At 42.3% G+C, this 24,133-nt stretch overlaps 5 protein-coding genes across 5 annotated transcripts; 4 read left to right on the forward strand and 1 right to left on the reverse strand.

The window, feature by feature from the left end:
* Positions 1 to 1,303: 1,303 nt before the first annotated feature.
* LOC134191024 (PC4 and SFRS1-interacting protein-like) lies at positions 1,304 to 7,096 on the forward strand. Its single transcript, XM_062659577.1, has 10 exons — positions 1,304 to 1,421; positions 1,610 to 1,818; positions 1,874 to 1,939; positions 5,795 to 5,984; positions 6,042 to 6,131; positions 6,232 to 6,270; positions 6,346 to 6,438; positions 6,495 to 6,530; positions 6,586 to 6,758; positions 6,816 to 7,096. Exons 3-9 carry the CDS (start codon positions 1,917 to 1,919, stop codon positions 6,715 to 6,717), a joined length of 603 nt encoding a protein of 200 aa, XP_062515561.1. The 5' UTR covers positions 1,304 to 1,421; positions 1,610 to 1,818; positions 1,874 to 1,916; the 3' UTR covers positions 6,718 to 6,758; positions 6,816 to 7,096.
* A 2,902-nt stretch (positions 7,097 to 9,998) lies between these two features.
* Positions 9,999 to 12,255, reverse strand: LOC134190965 (uncharacterized). Its single transcript, XM_062659521.1, has 9 exons — positions 12,141 to 12,255; positions 11,850 to 12,056; positions 11,282 to 11,325; positions 11,119 to 11,217; positions 11,003 to 11,053; positions 10,911 to 10,938; positions 10,774 to 10,835; positions 10,235 to 10,390; positions 9,999 to 10,178 (listed from the first exon to the last, which is right to left on the reverse strand). The coding sequence occupies exons 1-9, from the start codon at positions 12,244 to 12,246 to the stop codon at positions 9,999 to 10,001; spliced, it is 933 nt and encodes a 310-aa protein (XP_062515505.1). The 5' UTR covers positions 12,247 to 12,255.
* An 82-nt stretch (positions 12,256 to 12,337) lies between these two features.
* On the forward strand, positions 12,338 to 15,615 carry LOC134190966 (uncharacterized). Its single transcript, XM_062659522.1, has 7 exons — positions 12,338 to 12,640; positions 13,803 to 14,322; positions 14,382 to 14,622; positions 14,684 to 14,796; positions 14,937 to 15,043; positions 15,254 to 15,424; positions 15,493 to 15,615. Exons 1-7 carry the CDS (start codon positions 12,338 to 12,340, stop codon positions 15,613 to 15,615), a joined length of 1,578 nt encoding a protein of 525 aa, XP_062515506.1.
* Positions 15,616 to 15,684: 69 nt separating this feature from the next.
* LOC134191467 (uncharacterized) lies at positions 15,685 to 17,447 on the forward strand. Its single transcript, XM_062660084.1, has 5 exons — positions 15,685 to 15,852; positions 15,923 to 16,080; positions 16,150 to 16,280; positions 16,722 to 16,860; positions 16,940 to 17,447. Exons 1-5 carry the CDS (start codon positions 15,741 to 15,743, stop codon positions 17,027 to 17,029), a joined length of 630 nt encoding a protein of 209 aa, XP_062516068.1. The 5' UTR covers positions 15,685 to 15,740; the 3' UTR covers positions 17,030 to 17,447.
* Positions 17,448 to 18,439: 992 nt separating this feature from the next.
* LOC134191380 (uncharacterized) lies at positions 18,440 to 22,757 on the forward strand. The gene is made up of 9 exons (XM_062659994.1): positions 18,440 to 18,586; positions 20,306 to 20,408; positions 20,471 to 20,585; positions 20,645 to 20,754; positions 20,832 to 20,941; positions 21,622 to 21,831; positions 21,905 to 22,075; positions 22,156 to 22,207; positions 22,279 to 22,757. The coding sequence occupies exons 2-9, from the start codon at positions 20,327 to 20,329 to the stop codon at positions 22,515 to 22,517; spliced, it is 1,089 nt and encodes a 362-aa protein (XP_062515978.1). The 5' UTR covers positions 18,440 to 18,586; positions 20,306 to 20,326; the 3' UTR covers positions 22,518 to 22,757.
* Positions 22,758 to 24,133: the final 1,376 nt, after the last annotated feature.

The following is a 24,133-nucleotide window of genomic DNA, read 5'->3' on the forward strand; positions in this document are numbered from 1 at the left end:
GAGCATGTCATTAACATACGTTAGTTACTTCAGATTGACATAGCTCGCGTTTGCTCGCGTTTGCAATGGACGGAAGCCAAGCTGCTTGCATTTCTCTCTCTCTGGCTTTAAGACGTATGCAAAACGTCGTACTATTCGTAGGAGACATATGTTTATCGCCAGACGACTGCTGCAGCAACGGAGTTCATAAATAAGATTTGTTTCTTGCACATCCGGGTCACTCCACAATGGGAAAAGACAGTCTCCGTCCCGCTCCACGCCATTTGTACCAAATGAGCATGCGAGGCTCATTTTCCAGCATGCTATGTGTTTACACGATGTGTAAGACCCGAGCCAGCCCGGGGCTGGCCTGGCCCGCGTTTACATGTACTGTAGAACCGAGCCAGCATGGGCTGGCCCACTTACAAGTGCTCGTGTAAACGGGGTTTAAATAATTCTCGACATCTTTGCACCACGTTCATAAAGAGATCGAGATAAATAATCAGTTTGAAGTTATAGAAATGTCTAAAATCAATTGTTATAAGACAGGGTTAGCAGCAAAACATCAATGAACCACTAGAGAGTAGAGCCTTATGAAACGAACAGACCTATTATATATCAGGTGCTCTAATTTTGCACTTCTCCCCGCCCTCTCACTCGCCGCCCTTCTCGCCCCTCACGTGCAAATGCGGTCTGGCTCCGAGGCTATGTAATACCCACTCAATTTTGCTACATATTGAAAACAATGTCATATTTAGACGTCATTGCCGAGTTAATTAACTAGTTCTACGGTATCCGTAGGCACCTCGCATTTGTGAGTAACACTTCCAACGGAGCTTTCAGACTGTCTACTGAAACGCCGAGTCCTAGCTAGGCAATACGTATTTGTTTCAACATGCAAACTTCCTAGTAGTCTAGATTACGTTTAGAGGCCTGGTATAGGTAGTCGTCGTTTTGCGATCGTGATCAAGACAATTGAAATGTACAGTCTAGGTATGCACTCAGTTCTGTTGTAACGACAGTGGTATGGTATTTACTGACATGGAAATTGATATCGGCAAACATTGACTATCAACAGTGTTAGATGCAGCACAGTGTAGTAAAGGATTGATTGTAGTATGGGACGTGTGAATAGTTGACTGTAGGTGGCATTCGGCTAGTAAAGGTGTTCCTTGGTTGTCAATTACACACAATCCCTAAAATACAGTGTTAGATGCAAACAGTGTAGTAAAGGATTGATCATACTGACGTGTGACTAGTTGAGTGTAGGTGGCATTCAACTCCTGAAGGTATTTCTTGGTTGTCACGTCCACTCAGTCCCTAGCTACAATACAAAAGGATGGGGCGACGAAACTTCATGAAGCATTTTCTTCGTGGTTTGGTCACTTGCACGAATCATTCTTAGACTCATCTGTAGTCGGACACGGAAACGATTTTTATGGGTAGGTCCTATCTTGAAACGTGGTACTGGGGAGGAGAAATTTGAGATTTGTGTACACACACACACACACACACACACACACACACACACACACACACACACACACACACACACAATTATATATATATATATATATATATATATATATATATATATATATATATATATATATATATAGTGTCACTATAGAAAACCATCAAAGGAGCTGAGACAAGTTTGTAGTGGATTCAATGTGGTATACTTTGATCGGAAAAGCATCTAGCGCGCGTACACCACGGTGGTCGCAAGGCCAGGTTCCACTGAGCATGCGCATTCGAGTGGCACGAAGTATGGATTTAGTCTGGAAAGGAGATTTAGTCTGGGCAAAGATGAGGGGCTACTCTCATTGGCCAGCAAGGGTGAAGTTCTCTTCGTGCGTTTCTGTGATCGTTTTCTCTCACTGTGTCTGTATAGGTCGAACGGAGCACAGTCCAAGGAAAGTACGAGGTGTACTTTTATGGAACGCACCAAATGTGAGAGGTCAGTGAGGAGTCTTTGCAGTTTTAGCGCGTCGACGTTGTAAAAACGTATTGTCCATTGCTATGACATCATTTAGAGTGATGTCGGCTTGGAGTAGTCTCGCGTAGCCAAACCCCTCCTCTTCTTGATATCTACCGGCGGGAAAGGGTTTGGTGAAATTGCACACAAGTAGTGGTGCCAGCCGCCACCGACTTCCGGGTGGCAGATAATTACATTAACGTAAACGTGTAATCAATCCCACGCAAGGTGACTGTTAGTTACACAATGGATCCGGACTGTTGTGCTTTGTGCTTGGAGTCTCTTTTCATCAAACGCAAAGCAAAGTAAAAGAAACGGCTCTCGAAATGCTCAAGTAATGTAGACATCTTGGCAAGTGTAAGTAGCCTCGTCCCCAGACTCACGTGAGCCTGGCAGCGTCCGGTTCCCGTATGACACTTTCAGCCTCCCGTGAGGCTGGGGACGAGGCTAAGTGTAAGCTAGTCGGACATTGTTTTGTGGACCAGCTGATTAGATAGAAGCAGCCGGATCGAGCCTGTTTGTGATACATTGCCGAACGTAGCTTGCTTCGTTTCCTAGGCTAGATCAGCAAATTCAAGGATTGCGGGAAGAGATGGAGGCGATGGCACGGCAGGTCGAAATAATTAATTATGCAGAGGTTAGCGCGCAGTTTGCGTGAATTCGTAGCTAACGAAACGCCCTATACCAAGAACAATACCATACTATCGTAAAGTCTGTCCATTGATTGTTGTAAGCCTTCCAACAAGTGATTTCTGGTCGACAACAGAGAAGAATGTTTCCAGTAATTATCACCTGTCAGCTTAACCTTCATCTAATTACTAGTTGGAAAGACGTGGGCGTATGCCTGGCACCACTGCTTGTGAGCAATTTCACCAAACCCTTCCCCGCCGGTAGATATAAAAAGGGGAGGGGTTTGGCTACGCGAGACTAGGCTTGGAGTAGGTGTTAAAGAAATATTCCTGACTATGGTATTGGTAGCCTCGTCCCCAGACTCTCTCGCGCTAGTCTTGTCCGGTGCCCATATGACAATTCCAGGCGCGAGAGAGTCTGGGATCATCCCGCCTACTTCCTGCCATATCTCCTTTCTAAATGCTCACTAAGTGTCACCCCCAACGTCATCAACTGTCACCCCGAACGTCATCAAGTGTCCCGTAACTTCAAAATCAGATTAGCGTTAGTCTAATCCAATAAACGTATCACAGTGGATGCTATGACCATTGTTTGGTGTTTGCAGCATATCCAGCACTTGCAGACAACTGAAGCATGTTGAAAAGGTAAGTCTATGGAGTGTCGGTGACGGGTGTTGTGTAGGCTTGTAGTCTGAGATTTACAATTGGCGGAGTGATGACTTTCTAGCTAGTTCACACGCGGCCATTAGCATTTGCGCGCAGACTAGACTCTGTAGCAAAAAGCGCGCAATGGCAAGGGAAGGGGTTGATCTTGACATGAAACTACCGTCTGGAGGGTCAACTTGAAGCTTCCAGGGCTATTCTTTCGCGAAAAGATGTATTTGTTTTCATACTTGAAGACTTCTCGAAGGGTAGACGGTAGTTTCATGTCAAGATCAACCCCTTCCGTTGCCATTGCGCGCTTTTTGCTACAGTCTAGTCTGCGCGCAAATGGTACTGGCCGCGTGTGAACTACGTAGAAGGTCATCACTCCGCCACTTGTAGATCTCAGACTACAAGCCTACACAACACCCGTCACCGACACTCCATAGTCTTACCTTTTCAACATGCTTCAGTTGTCTGCAAGTGCTGGATATGCCGCAAACACCAAACAATGGTCATAGCATCCACTGTGATACGTTTATTGGATTAGACTAACGCTAATCTGATTTTGAAGTTACGGGACACTTGATGACGTTCAGGGTGACAGTTGATGACGTTGGGGGTGACACTTAGTGAGCATTTAGAAAGGAGATATGGCAGGAAGTAGGCGGGATGATCCCAGACTCTCTCGCGCCTGGAATTGTCATACCGGCACTGGACAAGACTAGCGCGAGAGAGTCTGGGGACGAGGCTAGGTATTGGAGGGATGCATCTTTCCATACATTGTATTCTAGTTTCAGGGCTGCAGACCGCCACACGCATGCGTCGCTAACTGAAACGTTAAACTCCATTAATAATAATAATAATGTGTCGTTACATTGATGGCTTAGTGGATTCTGCGCATGCACCCATCAGTAAGCTTCGTTGCCAAGATCGCCTCGCCAGATTGCACAAGCCATGCAATATTTCTGCCAATTCGAGGAGGGTTGTTCGATGGAGAGTTTCTCCAGCCTGGTGGTAACACTTAGACCACCACATATAGTGGTCTATGGAGCTGTCAGTGTGGGTCAATCCAGTGACCATGTGTTGTTCAGTGTACTGGAGAATGTGTATATAACTATGGAAAGTCGTTTTATTGACAAGCTTGCTCGGGTGTTCGGAAGAATTAAATCAGTTGCAACAGAGCTGGCTACGAGTTCAGCAAGCATGAGGGAAGTACAGCTGGAAGAGCTGTTACTCGAAAATGTTACAACGCATGAAACATGCAACCTGAAACCCACAGTTTTTACAGAAACTCCCCTACGACTGAAACAAGTCAAAGTCTCACATAGAACAACTACACAACGTGAGAAACAAACAGAGACAAGTTCTGTTGCCAGCGGGACTAGAACGACAGAAATCAGAAACTTGTCTTTGTTTGTTCTGTCTCTGAGCTGGGGTCAATCTTGATGCTGTAATCTCGGCCGATGGGTCATCAGTCATTGATCGCCGTGTGGACTGCACAGAAACATGTACCCTGCTGGACTCACCTGCCGGGTTGGTGGGCGCCCAGTAGGGGTGAAGACCTCAAATCACACATTCATGAGAGGGTGGTAACGACACGCCCTCTAGGCAACTCCCACTCTAATTAGATGCAAATAAAGAATAATTAACATTCTCTCAAATTTCATGAGGGCCAAAAGACGAGTACTGTACTCTAGAGCTTTACAAATTACATTTGTTAGAGAAAAGTGAATCAGGGGGCGTTATGACATGACAGGAAGTGGAACGTTTAGCACTGCTCACTCGGTATTCACCTGCCCAATTATCGTTCCCTACGCATGCACCAGACATGCACTTGAGATGCAAGTCACAGCGGCGGTCCCGTACGTCTTTGATAACCATACTCTCTTCCGTCTTGGAGATTTCATAGATGAACCCGGGAAACGCCGTTCTGCAGACGCCGTCCGTCTGGACGCGGCACTCGTAGTTCTGCTCCCAGGCGGTCCACGGGCAAGTAACGCCGTATTGCAGACTCACACGACTGTAAACAGTCGAAATACTAACAGACCCTGTTGGACAACAACAGTAGGTTTCTTCACACTCTGCTGTAGTGCGGTAAGAAAGATATGATAGGACGACGACAGTCACCAGATGAAAACCTTTCACCACCATTGGACTGTACTAGCCTCGACACTAGGCGTTCCTTCGCTTTCGGTGGTCCGCAACGGGGTGGTATCACGGAATGTAGTCGTCATATGTCTATGTCACGTGACAATTAGTTTATCACCTGACCTATTTAGCAAATGATGATTGGTCGACTGTAATCTTTCCATACATTGTATTCTAGTTTCAGGGCTAGTTTGTCAAGTTTGTAAAGTTTGTCAGTCTGAGATAATAGACTGCAGTCATTCAGTGCTTGTTTGTTACTATTGTATGCTTTTAGTGACACGTAGCAGTTGATTAGCCTTGTGGTCAGTCTCACTGCACTCTCAGCTTTCTTGAGTATTCGAGTCTCAACACAGCAAGCCTGGTCATGAGGCTAGCGGTTGGTAGTTAATTAATCGCAATTTTTGTATTTTGGTAGTGGTTACTTTTCAGGCAAGGAGTTATTTTCATTTGAAGACCATAAGACTAAATACAACAAGCCATTGAAGAACAAGGGTTTTCTGGAAGCATTAAATGAGATTGAAAATAACCCAGATATTAAGGATCTAAATGAGCTGTCTGACGAGGATGGAAGCAGTGGCAGTGAGGACTACCAACAGGAGAAACAGGTACTACGTGTTGTTAGTATGAGATTTATAGCGACAGCAATGTGTCTTTGTTATGAGATTGAAAATAACCCAGATATTGAGGATCCAAATGAGCTGTCTGACGAGGATGGAAGCAGTGGCAATGAGGACTACCAACAGGAGAAACAGGTACTACATGTTGTTAGTATGAGATTTATAGCGACAGCAATGTGTCTTTGTTATACGAAAGTATCTTGTTACTCGTGTTATTGCACATTAATTGTTGCAGCAGTCAAGAGATGCTAGAGAGGTTGGTGAGGGGCATCATGTGAGTATAAGAAAGCACTGTTGTTCTGTGTCCGACTTCTAGACTGACTGGATACGTTATTCTATATCTCTGCAGATGCACCCGTTTATGTTCTGGAATGACTCCAGGATAATGAAAAGGAGGAAGAGACGGCCACCACCGCCGACTAGACTTCCCGTTTCAAAACCTGTATGTGTACTGGGGTATTGCAATGTCAATCAAGAGATCCATTGTTTGTGTTGCAGGACGCTTTTATGATGAAGATTCATAACACTCTTCTGGTACATGCAGTTGAAGTGAGTAAAATTGAAATTTACTAAACCAAATTTCACATAGAACAAGCCAGAAGCGTACGCCGTAAGGGTGTTGCGGCTTCAGGTAAAAGCAAGGAGGACACGGCGTTGTACTTGCATCCAGTGCAAGTTCATGTGCAAGGGCCAACAATCCTGGGCCGCCACGTCCGGATGAAGCACAATTCCCGTTTCCCCATTCCGAAAGAATTTGCAAAAGTAAGAATATCATATACTCAGTATACGTGCTGTCTCTTCTTCGATGTCTTTGTGTAGTTTATCAACAAAGGTTTTATCTACCTACCGCCCTCAGTATCGCGTCTACAACACTACGTCTGCTGTTAAATTATCGCGTCCACAACACTAAGTCTGCTGTTAAAGTATCGCGTCTACAGTTACGCAATCTCTTTTAAAAGGACAACAATGTGAGCGTTAATGTCATTAGTGCACATCACTACTATTTGCCATAAATTAACATCGATTTGTGTCACCATTTCTGTGATGCCCGACAAGCGGTGGCATTTTCTAGTTGAAATTACAACACGATTGCCCTACAATATGACAGTTGTTTACAAGATTGATACAGTTACGCAATCTCCTTTAATAGGACAACAAGATGCGTGTTTATATTAGTAGTGAACATCACTACTATTTGTCATAAATTAACATCGATTTGTGTCACCATTTCTGTGATGTCCGACAAGCGGTGGCATATTTCTAGTTGAAATAACAACACGATTACTCCACAATGCTACAGTTGTTTACAAAGATTGATACAGTTACGCAATCTCCTTTAATAGGACAACAAGGTGCGTGTTTATATTAGTAGTGAACATCACTACTATTTGTCATAAATTAATATCGATTTGTGTCACCATTTCTGTGATGTCCGACAAGCAGTGGCATATTTCTAGTTGAAATTACAACACGATTGCTCTACAATATGACAGTTATTTACAAAGATTGATACAGTTACGCAATCTCCTTTAATAGATCTTTTCACAGGGCGTGGCACTAACAACGTCATCACCTACCGCGCGCTGGTTTGGTTCGCTTTTGATGCATTGACGTTTGTTAACCGCGTGAGTCTAGAGCCAGAGCAACAATTTTTCTTTTCGAACTCTAACCGGTGCGTATAGCGACGCATCGAATTAGGTGAGGTCTTATTAGGACTCGGCTCTTGCGTGTTTTGCGTGTTTTGCGGTGATGAACAACCTCTTTCTGATTTCTTTCGTGACTCTACCGCGTCATTTTGAGTGATGATTTAACATTGAGACTTGACAGACGTCAAATGCGGGTAGAAACGTGCGTACGTAATCTACGATGCGTGTTCTGTGTGGTACGCACTTACCAAATGGTTTAGTTTGTACCTCCTGAATACTTCCTGGAAAGTGCGGCGTCTAGGGAATGAAAGGACCCTAGGTAGCAAGTAGATAAAGTTCTGTTAATTAATACAATTAATCAATGTTGTAATAATATATAGTTGAGTGTTACTATTAAAAATGGTGTACACAAGGATAATGAAATTGAACAGCAAGTGGTAGTGTATCCTGGAGCATTACACACAAGAGTACAGAATGATAACAAGAGCCAATATATATTGACCTTTACAAACTCAAATTGATATCAATGACACTAATTACTATTAGTTTACCGTACAAAAATTAAATCTATAGTACAAGAGGTGGATGCAAATTTGTTAGATATGAATGAACAGTAAATACCTTCTATAAAAGATCCATGCTTGAACTAAGTGTTATTATACATTGCAAAATGCTATGGTTCATTATCCGTCTGATCACCCCTCTATGTCGATTCTAAGAGAAGCCACTTGTCGGCATTCGATGAATGACTTGCTCCTCAGTAAACTGACCTCCTCCTTCTAGAAAAGGAGGTAGCACAAGAGATGCCCAATGTCCATGAGAATGTCAGCAATAACAAACCCTTTGTTTGCCATGACTTGATCTCCAGGCACAAATTTATTGAGAAACCAGACTGCTTGGTAAGTCCCTGTCTGTTATGGCACCAGTACATACTCGTGACACAAACATGACATGACCAGATGGCGATATTGCAACCAATGCTTTCACAGTGTGGTGGTGTTTGTATCTGGAGAAGGAAGCCGAGTGCAAACCTCTATCTGAACGACGTTCTGTAAATAGTTCTGTTGCATCAATGATGCAGGTCTTTTTCGGGAAAGTCTCTCTAGATGACTGTGGTAGACTTCAATGTAGAGTATCCCGTGGCAACCACCAGTCAACGTCATTCAAATGGCAATAAAGTTTATCCGTGTGACAAAAATTTCCTTATGAAACTTCAAATATTTCCCCTTTGCAGATACATCGGTGCATCCAGGAACACAGCAAATAACCATGATGGCATGGCAACTGCACACTTCAACACAGTACAGCAACACCGAGTGACTGGTTCATTTACATGACAGCCACGTACAGCTGAGGACATTATATCGAGATGAAATATCAATCAAGCATTCTCTTCTTACCTCTCAGTACCACCAGACTTGTCTACCCTTTGGAAAGTTGAGATGCGAATTCGGCTAGAATTCGGCAATAACATAGTTCGTATTTGCACTCAAATTCGGGAGAATCCGTTGCGTATTCGTACTGAATTTACCCCTACACTCAAGCGAATTCGCTCCGGGTTTGTTGCAAGTTTTGTTGCCACTTTCACTTAGTGACTTCGGGCCGAATACTTACTAAACAACGCGGAATTAGGTGAGAAATTGCTCTGTATTCACACCAAAATTCAGCAGAACTCGCAGTGTATTCTAGCAGAACTCGCAGTGTATTCCAGCAGAACTCGCAGTGTATTCCAGCAGAAACGGAGGCGGAGTCTATTCGAATTCTCTGCGTATTGTGGCCATTTCTATACTCAGTGAATTCGTACCGAATTAGTTGCAAACGAGAAACTCGCCGGACCTTTTGTGTACAATGTATGCGTATATCAATGCCACATCAATTCAGAATATCGATCTCTACTATACAGTACTACACTGCAACAAGTCTCACATAAACTACACCAGTCACTTCTTAGACTGAAATCGGCACTTGTCTCCAAGCACTCTGTTCACCTTGTTCAAAACGACCTTTAGGTTTTCATCTGGACCCAAAGGAAATCTCAGCATACAGTGACCTGAACACCACCACAAAGCAATCATCAGTCACAGTGATGAACAAGACAAGCAGACATACTTCTTAAAGCTTCCATTTTCTTCACATCCAGCTGTCGCTTTTCTTGTCCTTTCCCTGTTATGCTGCTGCAAGCCTGCTCTTCCTTAGAAAACAGAGTGTCTAGCAGGTTCCTTGCTAACTCTGTTCTGTTAATAGCAGCCTCAGCTTTGTTTAAGCACAGAAAAGGAACCATCACATTCAGTCTTCTGTCTCCAACAAACGCAACCGATAATCACACAAACAGATGAGTAATAGTTCCTATACAAAACTAAATGAAAGTATATCTGGTACCTTCACTTGATGAAGCATCTTGTATAGGAGATGGAGCAGCCGGTGATTCCAACATAACAACAGACCTGTCAAGCTCTTCCACTGATGATGTGCTCCTTGTTCGAGTATGTTGAGCTTGGTGAGGTGGAAGATCAGTCTTCTCAACTTTGACAGAAACCTGAAAGCAAAGCTGTTGTTAACTGTTCAACACATGCTAGGTGTACCGATAATTACCTTCATCTGCTTGTACTTAAGCAATATTTTGTGTATATCCTCTATCATAACTGTGCTGGTATCCGACTGAGAAGTCAATGAGTCAACAGTTGATTTCAACTCTGCCTGAGCAGCATTCACTAGCAGGAGAGTGTTTTGAACTTGTTGTAAACTGCTCTATCAATTAATACAGAGCCAGACATTGTTAAGTTAAACATAGTTGATGAGCAACTTCAGATGGGGCGTTATATGACTACTAGTCTCATATCTAAAGATATTAGGTCTGCGGAGAATTCAAAGCTTCTCTGCTGTAGGGTCTGTGATTAGCCAAACTGGCATGTACTTAGAGTGCATGCATAGCTCCAGATAGCTAGCTAGCATGTTTACTATAATCTACTGGTATAGGCGTATGACTTTATATTCATGCTCACAAGAAACATTCGAAAGCGGGAACAACATGCATACTTAAATACTCTTTCTTCAATTGCTCAATGCACGAGCAATATCAAACAAGTTATTGTACAACTTCACTTAAAGCTAAAGTTACTGCAAATACTTACTTTTATGCATTGTATGTCTTTTTGAAACAGATCCTTGCCACTAGGTGATACAACACACTTCTCTATAATGAAAATCAAACTTGTATAAGTACAACGTACAACCATATATATATATAGTTTCAATGCCAGCACTGTACCTGGTTTCTGAATTGACAATAACTTCCCCTGTATACAACAAAATCACACATGACTATATACAGACCTCAACACACCAATGTAAACAACATACACAATTGCCTCCATCCGAGTCAACGTTTAATTCGTCTGTGTCAGAAGATATCTATATAGACCAGCAACCACCTGTGCAACTCTAACAGTCTGGGAAACAAAAGTGATCAATCTTACATCATCTGATATTGACATGCTTTGTTGTAGTGATGATGATGCCGTCTTTGCTTGAGAAGCATTTCTACATTTCTTGACTTCTCTGACAAGGGACTCCGTCTGCAAGAACCACACAGTACATTCAGATGATCAGCAAACGCCTCTGTACACGAGTATATCTTACTTCATCATATTCTAGTTTCCGTTTGGAGCCTCCTTGTTGTGCACCTAAACATTACAGAGCAAGGTCAGAACTAAGACAATTCTTTGAGAACCGACACCATCTTCCTTCATGGTGAACGAGTAATTCATGCGAATTATCAAGATATTTCACTGCATGCCCAGACAGTTACTAGGCCGAGCCTTGACGAGATCCTTTCTTTTTGTACTGGTTTGAGATTTCTGTATCTAGCGTACATGTAACTAACGTGCATGTACATGCATGTGTAACAAACCAGCAATTCAATTTATTGTCATACGGATTTACAATCGAATGGGGAGACGGATCAATATAACGACGATGCCAGATCAATTCAATTTTGACTCGGCACGACATGCGCCACAACTTAAGTAGGGGTCCCCTTCCAGGGGTTTACTGTATATTTACGAAAAGAGTGAGGTGACTCCCAATTGACGCAACGTAAGAGAATAGGAAAGTGAGTTCTGACAAAAAAAACTGAGGTACGTCTACTGAAGCTCGCCCCAACAATCATAATTGTCCATTTTTACTAGTACTCTACAGCTAGACAGACCTTTCGGTGTGCCTTTTGTAACGACTGATGTCACGCGGCAAGCGTACGATGTCTTGTCCGGAGAGTAAAAGCAGAAAAGCCTGCATTGTGGACGAACTTCGTCGAATGCAACCATGTTTCCATGCTTATCTGTCAGCCTCCACGGCTCCGTGACCACCCTTTTCACGTTGTCTGCATCGAACTTTATATCGACAGTCGTCAAGCAATCTACAGAAACAGGAATAGTTGACTCTGAAGTTCACAAAGATATATCGTAGAAACGTGACCAGCCGACTGGCTCGCTAGACCTACTCGAACCACTCTGTTCAGCACTGTCGTAAATATAGTCATCTTGTTGATTGACCCCTTGTTTAATTCGTGTGGGTCGTGTGGTTCTTGTCTTCGTCTTCTCTGCCATTGATCTCCAAGTTGTAAGACTTGGTAATAAGCGAAAACTGAGCACATGGACGTATAATCATTGCTCATTGGTCCACTGATTGCACGAGGTTATGACTTCGTCAATTATCGCATTCCATTCAGTACAGAGAGCAGGTGTGATCGTCGACCGTGTTGCGGACATCGACCAAATGAACAATCCGATCGAATTCGAAGCCGATGAAGAAGACTCAGGTCGCGATGTGGAAGAATTAGTGAGTCCGCTTAGGCGCAAAAGGAGGAGAACGTACCGTGAGTTTCGGCTACCCGAGAAAATAATACAAGAAAGAAGGAGAAGGCATCGCTCAACAGCATCAAGGGCTCAACATGATGACTTGTCCACATTGGTTCAAACTGTCAGAGAAATGTCTTCAACAGTATGCTTACTGTTAATTATAATTAATTGCACGTGCAGTAGAGGGATAGTATGATATAGAGAATCTGTACGTATATATTAATTTACTCGCTTCAGAGCTGCAAGTGTAGCGTGTGTGTGTGTGTGTGTGTGTGTGTGTGTGTGTGTGTGTGTGTGTGTGTGTGTGTGTGTGTGTGTGTGAGTGTGCATGCGTGTGTGAGTGTGTGTGTGTGTGTGTGTGTGTGTGTGTGTGTGTGTGTGTGTGTGTGTGTGTGTGTGTGTGTGTGTATTTTGAACTTAATTGGTCTTTTCTGATAGAACATTATTATAACATTATTATTAAATATGATTCATTATCTAATTCTGAATGTTGACACAACTCTTGATATTTACATCAAATACCATGCAGTTAAATAGATTTTTGTTCTGTTGTTTTTTCAATTTATTGTGTTAGGCTCAACATGCATATGATGCCTGCCCAGCATGCAGAGGCATGTTTGTGGACATTGTCCAGTCTCTCTCTTATTTAGCTTTTATGTTATTGGGCAGAGATTTGTTTTCTGAGCCATAATTAAATCAACCACTCTACAGAATGTCACATTTTGCTACTACTCATTTCATGTTTTGGCTACTGTAAGTTGAAGAGTGCGAGACATGATGCTATATGCAGTACTATTTTATCTCTTGTTTACAGAAAACTTAATTTTTTTGGAGAGCTGTGTTGCATTAACTGCGGACACAAAATCATTTTTGTTAGTACATATCATTTTATTTGTCTTTGAGCTGATCGTGATATTCATTACATTATAACAAATTACTTCCATTGATTGGGTCTAGCTATTTAACTTCTTTCAATGGCAGAAACTAGATAATCTGAAAAGAACGTGCAACTATATAAATTAGTTTGTCTTCTATGGTGGTAACTGCATCTGCTGACTGACATTTTAAGTTACTGAAACAACAGTAACTGTGTTCAGCTAAACTGTAATATGTGCTTAGCACCTTTTTTGAATTGAACTCTGACACTGCATGCATAGATGATTCTGTACTGTGACTGGATTTGGATCTTAAACATTATATCTATAATACTGAATTATACATAAATGCATACATATAAGGTACCTATGAGACAGGATATTATTATACGTATCAAGCTTTCATAAACAAAGTTGATTTTCTTCTAGGTAGCTACTGCTTCACAAAGTTGTCAAATGCATCTTAGTGATGGAAACAGTGCTAGTAGTGATAAAGATGTGTCACCAAACAGTAGCTTTGATGATCAGTTGCTATCTGGCCTCTCTGACATTCCTTTATCCGATGAAGAAAATATTCAAGAAATTGGGCAGGAAGAGTCTTCATCACCAGTGTTTGACAGCTGTCCTCGTTCTTGCAAGGTCAGTGCTTTGTTGACAATGGCTTTGATCAGTCGCCACAAGCTGACAACTCGTGCAGCCAATGACATCATAGCTCTACTGGTTGCCCACTGGCCAGATCATCATCGGGGTTTTACCTCCTTGTACACTTTAAAGTCACGGTTTGCAGAAATGGTGGGGAAGCAACCTGAAATGCAAACTGTTAACTATTGCAAACAGTGCCACTCAATTCTGAATGAAAGTTTAAGTTGTCAGGAGTGTGACCAAGCCGCAACAGTTGGCGAATATCTTCAAGTCAATTTAGAAAAGCAAATTCAACAACTTTTCCAAGGTATGATTGTCTCAGAATTGTGACATAAATTAATTGCATACTTATTAGAGGATTTTCAGACCATAGTTTTGTATCACACCTACACAAGAGATCTGACAATTTAGGAGATCCTGATGTAGTTGAGGATGTCACAACTGGCAAGGAGTATACCAAGTATCTCCTATTCCATAGATCTGCAGTGTCAAAGAGTAACCTTAGTTTGACTCTAAACATGGATGGTGTAGCTGTTTTTCGAAGTTCCAAGAATGGCAGCCTGTGGCCAGTTTATCTGACAGTAAATGAGCTACCACCAAAGCTCAGGTAGGCTTGTGATGTCAATTGCTTTTGGTACACTGCTTCAGTGATTCTGTTTCCTACATAGATTCTCTCCTAAGTATGTCATACTGGCAGCTGTTTGGTGTCAGGCATCAAAGCCAGATGTGTACATCTTACTAGAACCATTAATGAGGCAATTACGTCAACACTTTGAGCAAGGTACAATTTGCATATTTCATGTTTCTGACAGGCAGTCTTGTAAGCATACAAATACAGAGGCAAGCAGACAGTTAGGCAGGCAGATATATACTCAACTGGTGACATTAAAATGGATGCATTACTTGTCGTCTGTGCACTAGGGATACCAGTTGAGACTTCTTTCTGGAAAGGTCGATGCCATCCTGCTCTGCTTCTTGTCACTGTTGATCTCGATCCCAGCAAGAGCTTTAATTACTTGTATGAAGCAGTATAATGGCAAAAGCTCATGCCTTTATTGTGAGCAAGTTGGCACAGTCGTATCCACCCAGACATATTGGCCTTATGAGAATGAAGCACGTACAAGAACTCAACAGTCTCTAAAAAGAGATGCCAAATCAGCAAATTCCAGGGGAGAGCCTGTTAGGACAGTCTTGTCTGCGGTTGCCTAGTAGGTCAATTAATTGATATACATTTACAGGTTGGTGGTATTAAAAGTGCATCTCCACTGCTGCTAGCAAAACCCTTTGACATGTCAAAGGGAGTTGTAATAGACTGGATGCATGGTATGCTGTTGGGGTTGGCAAAGAAGTTGTTGGAGTTATGGCTACAACCAGTGAATCGACATCACGTGTTTTACATTGGTGACAAGGTATCTTTTGTGGATCCAGTATGAGATAGTATTTATATAGTTTGCTAACTGTTCAGTGCTTGCATTAGATTGATGCTCTGGATAACCGACTCTTGAAAATTGAAGTGCCAGATATTATTACAAGGAAACCTAGAACTTTGAGAGATGCGTCTGGTTGGAAAGGTTTCATAAAGTTTTGGTTTTGCACTTAGTAGTTACTGGTTTATACTCCATGTTCTTGTCTTATCTAGCCAATGAACTTCGTTCATGGTTGTTCCATTATTCTGTTCCCGTCCTTTTTGGCATCCTTCCTCCTGTCTACTTTGTTCACTATGCCATGTTTGTTTCAGCAATGGTAACCTTGAATGGTTTGTCGGTAACTCTTAGGCAACTTGATCGAGTCAAGTGCCAGTTAGATGATTTTTATAGAGCTTATGAGCGACTTTATGGTAAAGCACTTTTAGATGTATTCTCGCTTGCTGTTATATTGACTATTGCACTATATTTATGTTTATGCAGGTATTGAAAACTGCACAATGAATGTTCACCTTTTGACTCATTTGCCAGATGTCGTTAGACGGTGGGGCATGTTATGGGCATACAGTTGCTTCTGGTTCGAATACATCAACGGACAAATAAGGAACCATGTTCATGGCACTAGATATGTTACGTCCCGGGTTATAAGAAAATCAAGCTGTTACTTTCAAGGGTACATGTATAATGATCATGTATTGTTGTACTCTTAGGCTTCCACGTCAATGGCAGTTATACGAGGTCTGCTATTGCTGCAAGATGAAGATGTATCACCTGTCCAGCACTGCTCAGTGAACGTGTTCCAACTATGGCAACGATTACTACATACAACTGATAAACCAAGGTTAGAATGTTGTTGCAAAATATTGTAAACTTGCCACCAATAGGTAAAACCTGACATGACAGATATAGCTGTTTATTGAAACATTGTACTATAATATTATGTAGAACTTTTGTTGAACCATTGATCAGGTACATATCATTGGTGTTGTCTGATCAGAATCATTCAGTTTTGACACAGTAATGGAGAAATATTGGTCTGTATTGAGAATAGATGTTTATAAACTGTGTGCATCTGCATGTGCATGTGCATGTGCATGTGTACGTATTTGCTTCTGTATGTGTTTATTGTCTTCTTGATACTCACACACGTTAACAATTGCTTTGGACAGATGTCACTTAGTATTCAAGCAGTTAGCTATAGCTTTTTCAGATGTTTATGTATGCATTTTGAAAATAATTGAATGTTCAGGAATTCACTAAATAATTTGATCTTTTACTTTAGAATACAAATACGTGAATTGTTTTCTGGATGTGTTGCTGTTGGATTATCAAAGAATGAACACCTGAACAGTTCAGCTTTGGTTGCTATGAATAGGTTTTGTGATGAGAGAGGTTTACCTAGTGTGCTTCAGAACACTAAGGCACGTGAGAGTCAGAGACATGATGTTTTAATTGCATTTTGAAATTGCTTTTGATGTATATTAATTGATTGCAATGCAGGTGTCCATTGTTGACAAGATGATTGTGAAAGGCCAAACCGTGTTTGCAAACGTTACCATAGAGTCAAGAAGAGTATATCGTATGCAGTGAAACTCAATACAGGTGTCAGAAGAGATGTCAGATTTGGGCTTGTGGAGGCTTTTATTTTGTATGAGAATGTGGCAATTGCGCTGATCAAGGAGCTACTGCTGTCATCCACCCAAATCAATGAATACTGTGACATTGATATTCTTGATCAGTATGTTGTCAGTGATCTTCTTTCACATATATACAAAGTGGAAGTTTCACGTAGTGTTGTAGCAATTGACTCTGTAGAGATAGTTGAAAAGGTAGTTTTTATGAGAATTCCTTCTCAAACGGGTTACAATTGCTATGTGTCTTGTTTACCTAACTGTATTGAGTGTGATTAGTACAAGAGTAGTGTAGCTGGACTTGTGTGTACCAAATTGCTTTTTTGCATGTAATTTCGTGTTACGTATAGTTTTGTCTAAGCTATATGTGAGAGATAGGAGGCTAATTGAATACTCCATCTATATATAGGCGTTTATAACTAGACCATCAGCTGCATGCATGTGTATGCTGCATCAAGGGCGTCGCTGGACCTAGGGAGGCCAGCAGCTATATTAAAGTTTAACTATTTTTGATTGAGACCTTTTCTGTTGTGGACCACAGCTATATTGGGGGCCAGGGCCTCCCCAGGCTCATGCCTAGCGACGCCACTGACTGCATGCAAGACCCCAAATCAGATAATAATTAACTGTTTATATCTTGTGTGAGTGTATCGAATCGGTTCAGAGGATTGGATCTATCTAGAGATAGATAAATGGATATGTCTGATGGTTGCGCGTTGCAGCTGGACTTCTCAACGATTTCTAATACCATATACTGTCTAGACTTCTGCCCGAATTCGAAGAGAATCACTACTGCCTGTCTTTTGGCCAGAATTCGAGGCGAACAACTACCGCATACTCCGTATACGGACCGAATTCCACCCGATGCAAATACCGCCTTGCTTCCGCTACGCTACCGCTTCCGTCAGAGTACGAAGCGAATTCATCGATTTCGCCGCGTGTTCTGCTCAACTACGTGGCACCTCTCACCTAATTCTGACCGTATTCGCATCACAACTTTTCAAAGGGTAAAGACTTCCTCTTCACGTCCGTCATTCCCTAGACGCCGCACTTTCCAGGAAGTATTCAGGAGGTACAAACCAAACCACACAAACACACGCACCTAACCGCATTTGATGTCTGTCAAGTCTCAATGTTAAATCATGACGTCACTAGGTTAGACTTCCTGTCCTTTGTCTTTTCGAAGCATGCGTAGTCATTCCTGTCATACGGAAGAGAGGTGAGTACGCAATTGGCGTCCTGGAAGCTAGATAGCTAGATAACCACGCAGGCCACGCCCTACTCTCCTCCCTCATGCTTTAATCAAATTAGATGTATACATAGAGCAAGTTGGCACATATTATTTTTCATTCTTAGCCTTCCGAGAGAGCGTTCGACTCGAGCTTGAATCCTTTTTGTTGACAACAAACGCAAGTTGCCATTACATTCAACTGTACTGATACACAGTACATGTCACACCGGATCTAAGACAAAGGCCTGGATCTAGAAGACTCGTCTAGTGATACGTCTATCGGAAGTGAGTTCAACTATTGATTATCTTCTTCTGCCTAGAGAGATTCAGAAGGGTATACACTAGAGTTGGGGATGTCATAGGCTATCTTGCATGCAGCGTAGTACGTACATTTTAGTACGTCATGTCTCAAACACAAACGAATCTAAGCATGCGCACTCGATTTCAACATCTAGGCGTACTAGACACCTAGGCGTAGCCGATACGGTAACGTATCTACTGTTTGTTCTACGTCCTTGCCGGTATGTACAACCGTCTGCTTCGAGCAGACCTCCATCTATTGCATGTGTGTATGGCACAGAGGCATATAGGAACGGCATTCAATGTCAAGTCGGGGTGTTTGTCCCTAGCCTCGTACCCAGGCCCTCTTGCGCGCCCGGATAGTTCACTCGACTTCATCCACGCACGGAAGCTGTTTCGCTGTCCGTTCAACAGTTGCGCGCGACATTGTCGGCTTGAGATTCTAAACACGTCGGTTCCGAATGCGTGCACACATTACGCCGATTTCGAGGTTATTTATGCGCGCCGACGTGTACCAGGCCAGAGGGCCTGCAGCTGGGTACGAGGCCATCCGTTTGGGCTCTGCGTTTGGGTTTTGAATCAGCGCTACACGGGTCTGGGAGCCTGGGAGACGATTTTGAATCGGCGCTACACGGGTCTGGGAGGCCGGGCTAGTGAATGGGTGGGGTACGGTCATAGGAATTACTTTTAGTTTGACTGCTGGTAGCTACTTACGTACATATTGTGGTAAGTATGTTTGTATTTACATGAGACAATGTTACTAAAGCCTTCTGTTATTGGCAATACCGCGTCACTGCTATAATAATCACAGTATACTGGAAGTGATCACGAGAATGAAATACAGATGATGGCACTAGCATCCCGTCTATATATACATAGATCCAACCCCATCCTGTTACCACATACACATGGATAGAGTGACATACTACACCCGAACAATCATAACTGTATTACAAGTTCATGTCTGTATATACCGACAAATTTTGGGGAGGCCTGTACCCCAGGTCCCCCATAGCTACGCCGCTGCATGGTCATTATAGGTATATTAAAAACGTTTCAAGTTTTGTCATTAGGTTTAGGCACATACTAATGACTAGCTTTTCACTGTCCGTCTATATATATATACATGTGTGTGTGTGTGTGTGTGTGTGTGTGTGTGTGTGTGTGCGTGCGTGCGCGCGCGCGCGCATGCTATGTGCGCGTGGCTGTGCCTAAATATAGTGGTGACAGTAGGCTGCTTATTGGGAGGTATGCCACTCACCCCCCCCCCGTGGTTGCAGGGCCCCCGTGGTTCCTATGCCTAGGCCTGAGTGTGTATGTACAATCAAGTTGGTAACCACTCGCCTCTCACAAGCCATCATATACTTAGTGTCCGAGTAGCTTACTAGAGTAGAGACCCTTTTCCGCTGTGGCAAGAAAGGGTGTGTCCATCAAGCGTTGGCTATTATATACTTTGGCTATTATATGTGGCTATATGTTCTAAAATGGTTTTAGAAAGACTTGCATTGGACAATAGTAATGGTATTTTGAAGACAGTCGGTGAGGTTGGGAAGACTAGGGTGGAATTTGGCATTGGCTTTTGGGGTATTTTGATTAGCATTAATATTTTTAAATTAATATTTAAATGTTCATGTATACATAGGTATGCCACATTAGATCTCACGACCACCCGAACTCAAACATTCTTAATTTGTGTCCATGTAGATTGGCTAGACTCTGCACTGCATGTGTTTTGCTACAACTATGAATGCAACTCCCATCAAAAGCTGTAAAAGAAGTGCATCAACGGATGAGAACGGAAGAGAAAGTCTGTCGTTCTCATAAGTTGCATTCTTTCAACAGCGACATCAATAATTAATTAATCTGTAGATTCTGCAGCAAAATTCCTCAAACTAAATGGTCCTTCAAAGCATCTCGTACTATTAGTACATGGCATTGGTCAAGGTCTCGACAAAGATGCCAACATGGATAAAACTCTGAAGAAGTTGGATTCTAGAAAAATATCTGTTGATTGGTTATGCGAATAAAATAGATTCGTTCTAGGTTGCAAGATGCGCTTCAAACAGCAAGGATAAACAAAAAAATGAAGAAAGAAGAGTGCGTAATGGAGATTCGAGCTGTAGAGTGGCGAAATAACCTACCATTGGAAGACGGTGAGTGCACATCTACAATTTGTTTCGTTACTCTTAGCCTGTCTACCAATATATGTATATAATGTAATGCCCTTTAGAAGCTTTGCGGAAATGTGCTATTGGTGAGAAAATTCCACATTTAAGAGACGCAATAAACCTTGGATTGAGTGACGTCCTCTACTATCAAGATCCTGTTCATGCCAAATCAGTAAGAATTTGTTGCGTACGGTTTTAATCAATATTATTTTCATAAGATATTAATGAGGAAGCTGCTTCCTGTGTGTTACATGCCGTCGTACATGCTTGTATTGATTACTTATATCTAATTTTAATATTTCTAGATTGGTTTTCCACTGTCCACTTGATATTAATTAACTGTATCAACAAAATTTCAACCTCGATTCTGTATTAATAAATAATACTTGTGGCTCTTGCCGGCATGTCTGGAATCTTACAAACTAGAGAATTTTGAGTATCATTTTCGTAGCTGCTCAGTCACACCAGATTGCTTTGTTAGTCTACATTGCATGCATTCTATGAAACTCAATGTGAGATGTTCTGTCCTTTGCCTGCATGGTATGATCACAAGATCAAAATGAAAAACATTTGGAGGTTCACTATTCCAATTAGAGGAGCGAGTTGTCTAATTAATTAATTACACTGATAGTACGTCAGTGCCCTTATCCCAACTTGCATATAAAAACTAGATATGAAGCAACCCAGTGTGGTTACTACAGGTATTGCATAGCTGTCCTCAGCTTAGCGTTGTGTGTGAGATCAGGAAACGAGTGCAACACTTGCTAAATGTTATTGTGTTCCCCCTCCGTGAATTAGTTCGAGAAGCATTATTTAATTGGATGAGGATGATGGTCCTTTGGTCCTTTGTAGATTGTCACTCAAGTTTCGCGTGAGATGAACAGACAGTACAAAAAGTTTCTTGACGAAGAGGACCTGACGTCTTGTCCAGTGTCAGTGTTAGCTCATTCTCTGGGGAGTGTCATTGTCTATGACATCTTGACGGCTCAGTCTGTTGGCTTTCCATCTCAAATGAGAGGATCAGCACCAACACCAGATGCTAGTGACAAGTTAGAATTTGAAGTATGATACACAACACAAGAACATATATACCCTAAACAAGAATATTTCAACTTAATTCATCTGGTTAATTAAGGTTGACAATTTTTTTGCCATTGGTTCTCCTCTTGGATTGTTCTTGACGATCAGAGGTGTTGCTACCGACCGTTATCGTAAAAGAAATGGCGTCGAGTCACGTGTGTTCTCCTCGATTCCGCGGACAGTCTGCAGACATATGCACAACATCTTTCATCCCGAAGATGCCATAGTGAGTAAACATTCGTTTTTGACTACTTTGAATGCATCAATAAGAAACCATTTTGTGATCGTTTTGCAATCTTTATGCAGGCTTACAAGTGGGATACCTTGGAACCAACTCAGGATACAACAGACAATCCAGGTACAGTACTACAGACATTTAGAGCTTGTTAGAGTACGCTACACATTTCTAGTGTATCTGTTCTACATCAGGAATGGATTCTGAAGGATATGACATTAAGCTGGCTGAAACCAAAATAGAAATAAAATTTCTAGGGAAAGTGGGAAAAGCACTAGGGGGAGTGATTCAAGCACTAGGGAAAGTGGAAGAAGCACTCCCCAGCAATGTAAAGAAAGTGCTAGATTTCGCAAAAGCTCGGAAAGCTCACAAGTTCTACTGGAAGTCAACAAAACTTATGGAGACGGTCTTGGATAAAGTCTTCTCTGGATAGCGAACACACTAACAACCATAAACAAATTGTCAATTTGCTTCCAAGAAGATAGACTGCACTGCGATTGTTTAATAGTTGCTATGCATGATGTAGCTCAAGCTAGAGAAATGCCGTTGCAATCGATAGTGATAGCATTGCTGCCTGCGAAGATGATCTGTCTTGTTTGTTTGACGGAGTAGATCCTGTCCAATACTCAGAATGCCAAAAAATTCACGTGGCTGTCAGGTTTGATCACACGTTGTTAGAATATAGTCTCTAAAGTTTGAGACATATCCATGCCAGACATTAATTCATGCACATTCAGGAAGGCCCAAACTGTGCAACATTGCCTACTTGATGTTACTATGCTTCACACATGTGCACGCACGCACAGTCTCACAGCCCAGATGAGCTTTGTTCTGCATGACATGAAGCACCACTAATTGTCAAACCATAAGTTTAGTTAAACGTGTCGATATCATACTCCACGCTCTCCGCTTCTATACGAGTGTCTCTTCCCCCCTATATCACCCACTGCTGAAAACTAATACCCTGTTACACGAATAGCGAGCTGAGCCATGCCAGCCCGTGCCAGTCCAGCATTCTAGCCCATGTTTACACGACACACTCTGTAGGTGAGCCAATGCTTTTAATGAGCATGTCATTAACATACGTTAGTTACTTCAGATTGACATAGCTCGCGTTTGCTCGCGTTTGCAATGGACGGAAGCCAAGCTGCTTGCATTTCTCTCTCTCTGGCTTTAAGACGTATACAAAACGTCGTACTATTCGTAGGAGACATGTTTATCGCCAGACGACTGCTGCAGCAACGGAGTTCATAAGATTTGTTTCTTGCACATCCAGGTCACTCCACAATGGGAAAAGACAGTCTCCGTCCCGCTCCACGCCATTTGTACCAAATGAGCATGCGAGGCTCATTTTCCAGCACGCTATGTGTTTACACGATGTGTAAGACCCGAGCCAGCCCGGGGCTGGCCTGGCTAGAAATACGAGCCGAGCTGGCATGGCTCGGCCCGCGTTTACATGTACTGTAGAACCGAGCCAGCATGGGCTGGCCCACTTACTAGTGCTCGTGTAAACGGGGTTTAAATAATTCTCGACATCTTTGCACCACGTTCATAAAGAGATCGAGATAAATAATCAGTTTGAAGTTATAGAAATGTCTAAAATCAATTGTTATAAGACAGGGTTAGCAGCAAAACATCAATGAACCACTAGAAAGTAGAGCCTTATGAAACGAACAGACCTATTATATATCATGTGCTCTAATTTTGCACTTCTCCCCGCCCTCTCACTCGCCGCCCTTCCCGCCCCCTCACGTGCAAAAGCGGTCTGGCTCCGAGGCTATGTAATACCCACTCAATTTTGCTACATATTGAAAACAATGTCATATTTAGACGTCATTGCCGAGTTAATTAACTAGTTCTACGGTATCCGTAGGCACCTCGCGTTTGTGAGTAACACTTCCAACGGAGCTTTCAGACTGTCTACTGAAACGCCGAGTCCTAGCTAGGCAATACGTATTTGTTTCAACATGCAAACTTCCTAGTAGTCTAGATTACGTATATAGGCCTGGTATAGGTAGTCGTCGTTTTGCGATCGTGATCAAGACAATT

Source organism: Corticium candelabrum, chromosome 15 (assembly GCF_963422355.1).
Source record: "Corticium candelabrum chromosome 15, ooCorCand1.1, whole genome shotgun sequence".
Classification (NCBI taxonomy): Eukaryota; Metazoa; Porifera; class Homoscleromorpha; order Homosclerophorida; family Plakinidae; genus Corticium; species Corticium candelabrum.